Source organism: Scyliorhinus canicula, chromosome 10, assembly GCF_902713615.1.
Source record: "Scyliorhinus canicula chromosome 10, sScyCan1.1, whole genome shotgun sequence".
Lineage (NCBI taxonomy): Eukaryota > Metazoa > Chordata > Chondrichthyes > Carcharhiniformes > Scyliorhinidae > Scyliorhinus > Scyliorhinus canicula.
In genome coordinates, this window is record NC_052155.1 from 62,650,168 (window position 1) to 62,663,692 (window position 13,525).

Consider the following 13,525-nt stretch of genomic DNA (forward strand, 5'->3'; position numbering starts at 1 on the left):
AAAGACATCAATGTGCCAATAAAATTTGCCATTATGGGACTGAAACGTTTGTCATTAAGTGTACTGGCATGCGAGCTACTGCAGCTGGGTGAAGCGAATTCACAGCACAGATAAAATCTCAGCACACGCAAAAGACCAGATCGATGACATCATTGATAAGTTTCCACATGTATTCCATGGAATGGGTATATTACCATTCAAGAACAAAGTGCAGTTTAAGGAGAATGCCAAGCCAGTTATTCATCCATCAGCAGTTGGGGATCATCAGAAAAGTGATAGAACCCACTGACTGGGTTAGTTCAATGGTATTGTAGTCATCTGGGATGGCCACGTCCCGATTACAAAATGGACACTTTGCAAAGAATGCAGGGAAAATGGACAATACTGAGAAAGCAAGCAGGTGCAAGGTTTGTCTGTTGATTGGAGCTGTAGCTCCCAGACAAGACCGATACTGCAAAACCATTACCATACTAATGAGCTATCTCCGCGGACAGAAGAGTAACATTTAAGTAAACGATACTAAAGCAGACACCCCGGCACCAAAGGAGACTAGAACAAAGCAGGCCAACGGCCACCTCGGACCCACCCAGCAATCAGGGCAGCCGTCTCTTTATTGAAGGAAATCGATAGGAATGATTAAGATGCAGACCAATTAATTGGAACCAAGTTCAAGGCCCGCCCAAAAGCGCGCAAAGCCCCCTTCAGGTATAAGGAGGATCCCCCAAGAGAGAATCGCTCTCTTGGCCTTGGCTCTCAGCGAGGAGAGACCTGCCTAGCAGCTGCACCAGAACAAGTAAGTCCAAAGTCAACGCACGCTACGAGACAGACGCTCTTAACTGCTATTCCGTGCCATGTCAATCCCAGCAGCTTCAGAACCGGACAACGGCCATTGTTCCTCTGACTGAGTGGGCGCCCGAAGTTAAGTATAGGCTTTAGTAGTAGTGATAGTTTAGTTGGTAGAGTTTTATGCGTGAGTATATTTGACTGTGTGTGTAAATAAATGAGCATTGATTTCGAACTTACTAACTGGTGTATCGAGTCTTTGATCAGTATTCGGTTTTGAACCTTGTGGCTGTATCGAAAGATACCTGGTGGCTCTTGAGCAAACGTAATTAGAATTAAGGAAGACAACCATATTCACTGCCATAAACAGAGCCAATTAAGGAGAGAACACAACGAGCAACAGTATGCGTCAAAAAACCAAATCAGAATATAAAAAGGGATCATTACCCTATTCCCAAAGACATCACCAGTGAAATGGCACACGCCAGAATATTTACAAAACCAAATGCCTCCAGAGGGTTTTGGCAACTGAAATTGGTTGAAACCAGCATAAAATTATGTACTTTCAACACTCGTATGGAAGGTACTGTTTTAATAGAATGCCTTTTGGTATAATCTCTGCCTCAGAGATATTTCATCGAGCGATGGAAAAAATGATAGATGGTCTTGAAGGTGTCAGAGTGTATGTTGATGATATCATTATTTGGTCAGCAACTCAAGAAGAACATATTACAAGACTCCTTCCAAGTAATGCAAAGGATAGACAAGTGTGGTTTAAAACTCAATCAAACCAAATGTCAATTTGGTACATTCAAACTCACGTTCTTGGATGACCAGATTTCAGCTTGAGGTGTGCCAGACACCGAGAAGGTTGCAGCAATCAACAAAATGTCTTCACCCATAGACAAGAAAGCGGCTCTCAGACCGCATCCCAAACTTATCATCAAGAACAACTGCTCTCAGACAGCTGATACGAAAGAACATTTTATTCACATGGATGGAGGAACATGGAAAGGAGTGGTCTGACTTAAAGACAGCACTCGCATCTGCACCAGTGTTGTCATTCTTTAATCCTATGAGTGAAACAAAGATTTCAACAGATGCAAGCAAGGATGGCATAGGAGCTGTGCTACTTCAGAAAACATCTGACGGGCAATGGCAACCCATAGCCTATGTGTCAGAAATGATGACATCTGTTATGGGCCAGGGTTGAGAGAACCCCAAAATGTATCATGGAAGTTCACCTGATCCACAACTTTTAATAGATTGTGGTATGGGGAGCACACGGCCCACTCCACAGGTGTGATGCAGCAGAAATCTAAAAGTATTTTTTAAAGCAAAACAATGTTTATGAACTCAGTTCACCTTTTTAAAATATACAGTGAACATCTTAGCAACCATCAATTCAAATACAACCTCCAAAGAATACAACACTCTAAGTAATCCTTAAACGTTCCTTTTAACATCCATAAGACAAAAAGAACCCTTTGTACAGAAAGACATCAGGTTTAACTTCACTACTGAGAACAGTTACCACGTTGAAATCACCAAATGGACATTCATAAGCTTGCAGAGATTCATACACATCTTTGTGTGACTGCAGCGTCTCCAAAACTAAACACATCCTGTAGCTGCAAGCCCAAAGCGAAAGTAAAAGCTGACAGACAGCCCAGCTCCACCTACACTCTGACATCACTACAGTAAGAAACACCCATTTCTTAAAGTTACTCTCACATGACAACAGCGCCATGCGCTAATAGAAAAAAATGTCTAGGTCTTCTTAAAGGAATGGAAAAGTTCCACACTACGTATACGGGTTACCTACCTTTAGTGTAGAAACGCATCATCGTCCACTTGTGTCAGTCATCAGGAAAAATCTGAATGGTATGTCACGGAGACTACAATGCATAATAATGAAATTTCAACGTTATGACTTTGAGCGTGACTGGGATGAATGACATAATCCTGGCAATCGACGCTCAAGCTAACTTTATGAAAGAAAATCTACCTGTCTCAGATGAAAAAATTGAATTAATAAAAGAAACAACCAAGGATGACACTTTGCAGCGTGTGATGTATTATGTGAGAGATGGTTTGCCTAAAGGTAGTTGTTCTAGGTATAGGAACTGTGCAGCCGATCTGAGCAGCATCCATGGATTTCTGCTTAGGCTGGACTGGATAGTAATTCTGACTTTGTTCAGGAACATGATCCTCAGTAAGGTGCATGAAGAGCTCGTCAGTCAGCATATTGGCCAGGCATCAATGACGACATTGCTAACCTTGTGTCAGAATGTGGAACATGTCAACGAAACCAGTCACAGCAATAAAAAGGAACACTGACAATGCATCAATTAGTCAAGACGCCATGGTCAAAGGTTGGCATTGATGTATTCCACTTCCATGATAAGGATTATCTACAAATCATAGATTACTTCTCGAACTACCCCGAGGTGATCAAATTGCCCAATTCTAGTTTGAAAGTTGTCATAAAAGCAACCAAAGAAGTTTTTGCCAGTTGTGGCAGGTAACGGTCCATGACAGCTGCGATTGGATAGAATTTTTAGACAAGTACAATTTTCAACATTTTGCTTCAAGCCCATTATATCCACAGTTGAATGGGAAAGCTGAAAAAGGTGTTCACATAACAAAGCAGCTGTTAAAGAAATTGTTGGATTCAGGAAGCGATCCATTCTTAACTCTGCTCAGCTACAGAGCTACACCATCAGCAACAGGTTTGTCACCAGCTCAAATGTTGATGAATCGACAGCTAAGTACAACGTATCATACTTAAAATAGCAGATCCTGATCATGATGATGCTGTAAAGAAGATGAAACAGAAGAAAAACACAGCATTACTACAACAGGACGGCGAGGGATCTAGCAATGCTGGAACTAGGTGATCATGTGCGGGTACAGATTCCAACTGGAGGATGATCCTGCATGGCATGTGTGATTCGCCAAGCAGCTCCACACTCGTCTGTCGTTCTGACAATTGAAGGTTCTATATTACGTAGGAATTAGAGAGCACTTCTCAAAACGAAGACAGCTCAACCTGCATTTCCACGCATAGAGTTTGACACAGAGCTACTCAAATGAACGACTACAACTTCTACAAAACAGCGAGATTTGGTCACACCAGAAAAGACAAAGACACCTGCTGAAAGACCAAAGTTGAGAAGATCCACTCACATCAAAAAGAAGCCGGACAGACTCAAATTGTGAACTGTAAAAAAAACAAAATTGTGAACAATTAACAATGATCAGTCAAATGTATAGAACACATTGCTTACCATGTATATATGTTTATACAGTCTCCAAACATCTTCAAAGGAAGGGGATGTAGCAATATGTATATTGTATGGGAGATAAAGGGTTAACAATTTCTTACCACCAGATGGTGATCAAGAATAGTCACATATCACATGGCAACCCTTGATTCCAGGAGAAGGTGTTTAGGCGTGCGATAGAGTAGTTGTGCATTTGAGAGTTCTGCAGTTAGTCAGCATAGGTTATTTTAGTTTCGTTTATTTTAGCAACCTTATGCTTTAGGAATATGCTTGAAACTTATTTAAGTAGTGTTAATAAATCAGCTTTGTTAATTTACTTAGCTTGATGTTCTTTGTTCAACACTACGTATTCAAGATATCCAGGCGAAGAAAACAGAGAACATCACATACCTTACTTGACTACTGATGTAGTGTGATGATGCCATAACAGATGAAGAGATTACCATCCATTCTTTTAAATGGTGACAATAGAGGAAAGAAAATCATTAAATGCTACTGGGGAAAAATCTTGACTGGGCATTATGGCCATTAATTTTCAAAATGGTGCTGCCAATGGGAGACTCAACAACTGGAAGTGTGAATTTTATAAAACAAATTGTGCATTCAAATTGTTCCTTTTTCTACTTCATTGCCACAATTTTACAATAACATATTGCTGAAATAACGGTTTGCAGATGCAGCATAACCAGCTCTTGATTTTGGTTTCCTTTTAGATCATCTGTTGGCAGTGCGTTGCCTCGAAGGCGTTGCTGTGCATATGTTACTGTCGGAATGATATGTGTTTTCATTGGAGTTGGTTTAACTGTAAGTAGAATATAATCATGTTGAATAACTTGCATTAAGCAGTATTCATTCTGCAGGCAGTGGTGAAGCATGGCGCTTGCTGTTTGTCGCTGACCTCAATCTGTCCACAAAGATCTAACCATCTCGGTGGTATGGACCTCCTTTCCCAATGTCAGATTGTTTCTGATGCCAGTCAAGGGGATGTCCAGGCGTCCAATAACTGATGCCGCTGTTAAGCAGCCAATCATATTGAATTGTTTTCACAGCCAAGCAGGAAGTAGAAACCACAGATTCCCTTCATTTTTAATTTTTAAATATTAGCGATAAGTTAAATGAGTGGGTACATACACATGGGATTAAAGTAGAATTCTTTTTTTTTAAATTGTGTTTTTTATCATAATGGAGCAGTTTAAATTTCAATAGTTAAGAATGTACTCTTTCAGGGCCAGTATGGGTGTTTAACTGTCATTATGGACTGAGTGTATTGTTAAAACCCAGTTGCAGCTCATTTCATACGGTGTAATGTTTTGGAGGGTTTTTATAGCGAGACTGAATCTTCGCTTGGATATGGAGGTGTGTTTTGGTGCACAAATGGCTACACTTCAATTGTTTTATTTTAGGAAATCTGATTTTCCTCTGGCCTGTTGCAGGTCGGGAATGCCTAGTGTTTAAAACGCATGTCAGTCCCCGCTGAGTTTGGGTTCCCCATTTTAAATAGGGGACAAAAATCAGACTTTCTCTCACCCACCATTTTTGCCTGGTGGTGCAGGATTTTGGAAGCCCATTGATAATAATCTTTATTGTCACAAGTAGGCTTACATTAACACTGCAATGAAGTTACTGTGAAAAGCCCCTAATCGTCACATTCCTGTGCCTGTTCGGGTATACATGGGGAGAATTCAGAATTTTCAGCCGGTACGGGAATTGAACCCGCGCTGCTGGCCTTGTTCTGAAATGAAAAAATGAAAATCACTTATTGTCACGAGTAGGCTTCAATGAAGTTACTGTGAAAAGCCCCTAGTCGCCACATTCCGGCGCCTGTCCGGGGAGACTGGTACGGGAATCGAACCGTGCTGCTGGCCTGCTTGGTCTGCTTTAAAAGCCAGCGATTTAGCCCAGTGAGCTAAACCAGCCCCTGGTTGCCGAATACGTTCTGCATTACAAACAAGCTGTGTAGCCCTGAGCTAAACCAGCTCAGGTTTGAGAATTTGTGAATATAACTAAAAAGCATGCTTAGGAGTCCGGAATATTCTGAAAGACGTTTAAATGTCATTGTCAGCTGCTCTATTGTAACGTAGATGTGTTTTTGATGCAGTGATTCATGCAAAGGTATGTTGGCCCTTACATTAACCAGCAGTTTGTAATTGTTCACATGCATTACAATACCTGTGTAATGGGAAACCCCCATAATGTATTCAAAATTTAAAAAATGTCTGCTGCAGTCATGTTTCTGTGCTCTGCTTTAATTTGACTGGCAGATCTAGCTTTCTTTAAACCCTGCTTGCTCCTGAAGGTAGTGAAATGGTTTACATCTGCTCCCCCTCCATTGATGGGCAGGCACACTGCTTTGAAAAGGAAATGGATATTGGTTCTACAAAGAACATTACAACACACAGGAACAGGCCCTTCGGCCGACCAAGCCTGCGCCTATCCAGATTCCTTATTTAGATCTTCTACTTATTGCCCAAATGACCTGTTTCCCTCCATTCCCCGTCCGTTCATGTGTCTATAAAGATACATCTTAAACATTGCTATGGTGCCTGCTTCCACCACCTCCACTGGCAATACGTTCCAGGCACCCACCACCCTCTGTGTCAAAACCTTTCCTCGCACATCTCCCCTGAAATTTTTCTCTCTCATGTTGAACCTGTGCCCTCTTGTAATTGAAGTCTTCCACCCTGGGAAAAAGCTTCTGTCCGTTCACCCTGTGTGACTTTAACCCCCCCCCCCCCGTCTTTCCAACGAAAACAATCCATGTTTCTTCAACCTCTCCTCATAGCTAACACCCTCCAGACCAGGCTACATCCTGGTAAACCTTCCTTGCCCTCTGTCCAAAGCATCCACGTCCTTCTGGTTGTGGCGACCAGAACTGCCCTCAGTATTCAAAACTTGCCTTAACTGAAGTTTTATACATCTGTAGCATGACCTGCCGACTCTTGTACTCAATGCCCGGCCAATGAAGGCAAGCATACCGTATGCTTTGTTGACCACCTTCTCCATGTGCGTTGCCATTTTCATGGAACTATGGACCTGAATGCCCAGATCCCTCTGTATGTCAATGCTCCTAAGGGTACTGCCATTTACTGTATAATTTACACCTGAATTTGATCTTCCAAAATGCATCACCGCACATTTGTCGGGATTGAACTCCGTCTGCCATTTCTCTGCCCAACTCTCCAATCCATCTATATTCTGCTGTATTCTTTCTCAGTCCCCTTCGCTAACTCCACCTATCTTAGAATCATCTGCAAACTTGCTAATCAGACCATCTACATTTTCCTCCAGATCATTTAGAGATACATATATTACAAACAACAGTGGATCCTGTGGAACGCCACTAGTTACAGATCTCCATTCTGAAAAATTCCTTTGCACTGTTACTTTCTGTCTCCTGCTGTCAAGCCAGTTCTTTATCCATCTAGCTAGCACATCCCGAATCCCATGCAACTTTACTTTTTGTATCAGTCTGCCATGATGGATCTTATCAAACGCCCTACTAAAGTCAGTGTAGATGACATCCACAGCCTTTTAATTTTTTAATCAATTAATTTTGTCACCTCCTCAAAAAACTCGGAAGTTGGTAAGACATGACTTTCCCTGCACAAAACCATATTGCCTAACACTAACAAGTCCATTCGCTTCCAAATGTGAACAACTCCTGCCCCTCAGTATCTTCTCCAACAGTTTCCCCAACACTGATGTCAGGCTCACTGGCCTATAATTACCTGATTCCCTTCTTAAACAAAGGACAACATTGGCTATTCTCCAGTCACCAGTGGTCAAAGATGATGCAAAGTTAGTTCCTCTCTTGCCTCCCACAGCAACCTGGGATATATCCCATCCGGTCTAGGGGACTTGTCTAACTTAATGCATTTAAGATACTTCCTCCTTCATTTATGCTGACATGTCCTAAAGTATTCACACACCCATCTCTAACCTCAGCATCTGTCACATCCCTCTCCTTGATGAACACCGATGCAAAGTAATCATTAAGGATCTCACCTACTTCCTCTGACTCCACGCATAATTTCCCTCTTTTGTCTTTGAGTGGGCCTATTCTTTCCCTTGCTATCCTCTTGCTCCTTATATATGTATTAAAGGCCTTGGGATTTTCCTTAACCCATCTTGCCATTGACATTTCATGGCCTCTTTAGCCCTCCTAACTCCCCGTTTTGCGTTTGTTCCTACTTTCTCTATATTCTTCAAAAGCTTTGTCTATTTTTAGTTGCCGAGATCTTATGTATTCTTCCTTTTTCTTTTTAACCAGTTGCACAATTTCCCCTGTTATCCATGGTTCCCCAATCCTGCCATTCCTGTGCTTTATGTTTGCAGAGACATGCCTGTCATGAACTCTAATCTACTGGTCTCTAAAAGACTCCCACATATCAAATGCAGATTTACCTTCAAACAACCGCTCCCAACCCACATTCTCCAGCTCTTGCTGAATTCTGTTGTAGTTAGCTTTCCGCTAATTGAAAAATGAAAATTGCTTATTGTCACAAGTAGGCTTCAATGAAGTTACTGTGAAAAGCCCCTAGTCGCCACATTCCGGCGCCTGTCCGGGGAGGCTGGTACGGGAATCGAACCGTGCTGCTGAGTCTGCTTTAAAAGCCAGCGATTTAGCCCAGTGAGCTAAACCAGCCCCTCACCCTCACTCGAGGACCACTCTTGTCCTTATCCATGAGCATTTGAAAACTAAGGGAATTATGATCACTATTCCCAAAATGTTCCCCTACTGAAACTTTGGTCACCTGGCCGGGCTAATTCCCCAATACTAGGTCCAGTAAGCCCCCCACCTCCCTGGGTGGACTATCAACACACTGTTTCAAAAAACGCTCTTGGACGCACCTGACAAATTGCTCTCCATCCAAACCTCTGGCACTAAGAGGGTCCTAGCCAATATGGGGGGGAATTAAAATCACCCACCACAAGCCTGCTATTTTCATATCTTTCCAGAATCTGGCTACCTATTTGTTCCTTTTGTATCTTGTTGGCAGTTGGGAAGCCAACAGTACAACCCCAACATTGTGATCGCAACCTCCCTATTTGTGAGCTCTGGCCATAATCCTTCACTGCAGGAGCCAGACAAGATATCCTCCCTCATCACAAGCTGTGATATCTTCCTTAACCAGTAATGCAAATCCCCACCCTGTCTGCTACACCTTCTGTCTCGTCTAAAACATCGATATCTCGGAATGTTATGCTACCAGTCCTGTCCCTCCTTTAATAATAATAATCTTTATTAGTGTCACAAGTAGGCTTACGTTAACACTGCAATGAAGTTACTGTGAAAATCACCATGTCTCACTATTGTAATAGCAGCAATATCATAATTCCCCATATTAATCCAAGCTCTAAGTTCATCCGTTTGACCTGTTATACCAGCGTTGAAGCAAACACACACCAGACCTTCAGATTTACTGAGATCAGTGGCTTCCATCTGCCTGCTCTCCCTCTTAGTTATCTTTGTCTAAGTCTCAAGCTCTTCCCCAGTCTTTACACTTGCTGACCTGCTGCTCTGGTTTCTACCCCCCACTACACTGGTTTAAATCCTCCCGAACCACATTCTGTCAGTGGAGCTGGAAACTTTTGTTATGACAGTAGTTCCATTATGAATGCTTCCCGGATTTCAAAAGCTTCAGCTCAGCAGACAATCTTATCGATGCAAGAACTGTTGAAACTTTTATAAATGTATAATTATTAAATAATGTGTCTTTGATGTGGTTTCTTGTTTGTTTATAAAACTAACAAACTTAAATGATTAAATCTTTTCTTTGCCTTAGTTTTTTGGTGCAGTATCACCGACAGAGTTTGAATTCAGGGTTTATTTAGATTGATAGAAATGTCATGTTTTCTAATGATTTTTAAATAATTCCCATTGATATTGCATGACTCCTGAAAACTATACCTAATGCATACCGGGTGAGTGGTTATGGAGTGACAAAGCAGTGACATTGGGAATGTGAGGGAGCATGGAATGTGAGGGTGGTGTGGCTTGGGCGAATCTGGGGGAAATGGGGTGGCATTGGGAGGTGGATGCAGGCAGCAGTCCATCCAAGCACTACACAGACATGGCCATGCTAAATTCCCAGGTGCCACTCACATCCTGATGGTTAAATGAGGTTTACTGCCACTCTAATCCATGAGCAAATAACTGATGGATTCCCCAAGGCAGGAAATTAACAGTGGAGAGCCAAGCTGGACAAGTATAGTAAGATACAATGAACAGCTGAAATTCATTTATGTCAGTTCCGGAAGTCCAAAACTACCTCGACATTTGCTTTTTCTGTGGCCCGCGTGCTGAATTCCCTGCTCACCGCTTGCCAACCCTCCTGCTTGCTGCCCCTCTTGCCTGCTGCCTCCCTCCATGATCCTTCCATGTGCTGCTTCCTCCCGGCCCTTCTGCTTAGCGATTCTCCTGCTCTTAACTTCCCTCATGCTCGCTGCTTCCCTTCACAACCTTTCTGCTCAATCACTCTCACTTCAGTCGTATCACCGCCCCTTTCCCAGACCTTCATTCACAGCTCGGATTCAGAAGAAGGAAGTAGAGAGTTGGGGAGATATGGTGAGGAGGAGGAGCGAGTGATAGCGAGTGGGAAGGTCTGGTAGGGAGAGATATGAGTGGGAAGACCACGCATGGATTTAGCTAGGTGAGAATAAAGGAGGGAGAGGCGGTGAGCGGGTAATTCAAAAGAGATAGTGAAAGGAATTTTGGACCAGTTGATACCACTGATCTAGTCATTCTGCTGCAGCTGATGTTATGTAATTTTTAAAAGATGATTGATCCTAATGACTGTGACACATATCACAAGGGAATATCTGTGAGCTTATGATAAGTTCTGGGTTCGCCCAGAACTCTAGTTAATAATTGCAAAGAGTCTTGTGAGGTTATTGCATGGACATTTTAAGCCTTTGGTATATTCAAATGCTACTTCTCCCCAATTCACTTTTATATGCATCGTGAAATCAGTATACGGTAAAAATGATGAGCCGGTTTATTACTTAACAATGCATAGATTTTTAATCTTTACAAAAAAACTTTCAGAATAAATATCACTACTTCCCCAAAATACACCTCAACGTTCATTCTCTGCTCCTGGGATTCCTTCTCTATTCATCTCAGTGCTCACTCCCCCAGTTCCCAGATGTAGTTTTCCCGTTATTCACTCTGCCTCTCTGACCTTAACCCTCAAGTTCACAAAAGCCAACCTCTCTCCAAATTGACACTTTTACGTCTGCCTGGTTATGCTTGTTGATGTGAAGAAATAACTGAGCTATTTCCTTCACTTTTCTTAGCAATTTTGAAAACACTCAATAAGCTGAAAAAAATAAAAGTTGCCTTTTCCACATTTTGTATCAATTCAAAAGGCAAAACCTACTTAGCTCTTTCTATTTTGAGCTTATCAAATTGAAGCGAAGACCCCGGAAGCAATTCTCCCGTTTCCAGACTGAGTGCTCTGCTTGCAGGAAAACAGGAGTGATTCCCGCTGGCGTAGGAGCGCTGAGAGGCACAATTTAATTCATGCAAATAAGCAATCACTCTGTGCCCACGTGAATGTCGACGAATTCCCCAGTCCCCGGGCGCGTGATTCGTTGGAGTCGGGAATCAACTGTTTGCCCTGACAAGCGGGAGCAGCATTTAACACTCCCCTCAGCACTGACTGTCATTCCAGTCAAGAAGATGGCTGCTTGAAGATCTGCAACATACTTCCTTGACGCAGGCATCGATAAGATGTTGGACGCAGTGGAGGAGAGGAGGGGCCACCCTATTCCCCAGGGATGGCAGAAAGCTTCCAGCTGGTCAGAAATGCAAAGACTGGGATGCTGTGACAGAGGCAGTAAGTTCTGGCAGCATGATGAAGAGGACCAGCCTGCAATGTCCCGAGACAATGAATGACCTCCTTCGAGCTGCTAGGGTGAGTACCCACTTGTATGCCCCTGGCATTACTCCCATCCCCAAAAAGAAAATTACTGCGGATGCTGGAATCTGAAACCAAAGACAAAATTCTGGAAAATCTCAGTGCATCTGGCAGCATCTGTAAGGAGAGAAAAGAGCTAATGTTTCGAGTCCAGATGACCCTTTGTCAAGGCTAAAATACATAGAAAGTTTATACTGTGGGGGTGAGAGAATGAAAGATGAGCCATAAACCAAAAGAACAGAGTGCTAATAGCCACAGAAACCAAGGGAAAAGAGTGCTAATGGCAGTCCCCAGAGAGAACAAAAGGTGTGAAAGGCCAAACAGCAGAGAGGGAGAGGGATATATGGAAATCCTGTTGGAGAGAAGAGCAGTACTTGTTCAGGGTAGGCATTCCTGGAAGAGAAGTGGCAGTGAGTCCTCTTTGGCTAGGTGCCTTGCCCACATATAGCACCTGCGATAAGACCCCATACCTGCCAGGCCAGCGCCTCAATGTCCTTTTTGAGTCCCCGTGAGAAGACGGACCATAACAGGAAGGCAGGACAAGACAGGTGGGGCAGGGCTGCGATATGCACCCTCATCCCCTTTGAAGAAAGGGCCATGGAACTCGCAGGGGAGGGCGTGGACTGAGCAGTGGCAGACTGCAAAGACAGCCTGCTCCGAAGAATTGAGAGTCCAATGCAACTTGGTCTAGATGTCCTATCTCAAGTGCATCTTTCATCTCCCATAGCCTTGTCATTCCCACATGCTGACCCCATGCCCTTTGTCTCACATTAACAACGAATGGAAAGCCACTAAGGGCAACACGGTAGCATAGTGGTTAGCACTATGGTTTTACAGCGCCAGGGTCCCAGGTTTGATTCCTGGCTTGGGTCATTGTCTGTGCGGAGTCTGCACGTTCTTCCTGTGTCTGCGTGGGTTTACTCTGGGTGCTCCGGTTTCCTCTCACAGTCCAAAGATGTGCAGGTTAGGTGGATTGGCCATGCTAAATTGCCCTTAGTCTCCAAAAAGGTTAGGTGGGGGTTACTGGATTACGGGGATAGGTTGGAAGTGTGGGTTTAAATGGGATGCCCTTTCGATGGGCCGATGCAGACCCGATGGGCCCATGGCCTCCTCCTGCACTGTAAATTCTATGATGCTCTCCACCCTGGCCCTGACATTGCAGCCCTGTCACTGCAAGTCAGTTGCACGCAACCCTTGCTCTGAAAATCTTCAACCCTCACAATCCCTCCTGCCCAGGGAAGGATCCAGTGGCTGCAGCAGAAGGTGTTTGAGATGGGCTATGTGGCTCTTCTGTATTTCCCAGGGAGTCACATGGGGTGTCCTCATTGAGTGACCCTTGTGCTTTCTTGTCTGAGCTGTGACGGTGGCTTGTGTGGTAGTGATAATACTGTGCAGACATGCAGCTCTACACTGCCCAATGATGGTTATTGAGAGATGTGTGTCTTGGCTGAGAGCTTTGCAGCACTGACATATGTAGCTACTGTTTAAAACATAATTTCTGTCGCAAAACAGTTCAGCTGTACTGTACTGGGC

The 13,525-nt window shown here is 43.4% G+C and overlaps 1 protein-coding gene across 1 annotated transcript in view; it reads left to right on the plus strand.

Moving 5' to 3' along the window:
* Nucleotides 1-13,525, plus strand: part of pip4p2 (phosphatidylinositol-4,5-bisphosphate 4-phosphatase 2) — a 132,850-nt gene that overhangs the window by 94,245 nt on the left and 25,080 nt on the right. The window contains exon 6 of the mRNA XM_038809069.1: nucleotides 4,784-4,874. Coding sequence (XP_038664997.1) covers nucleotides 4,784-4,874 — 91 coding nt within the window. The remainder of the gene's footprint in view (nucleotides 1-4,783; nucleotides 4,875-13,525) is intronic.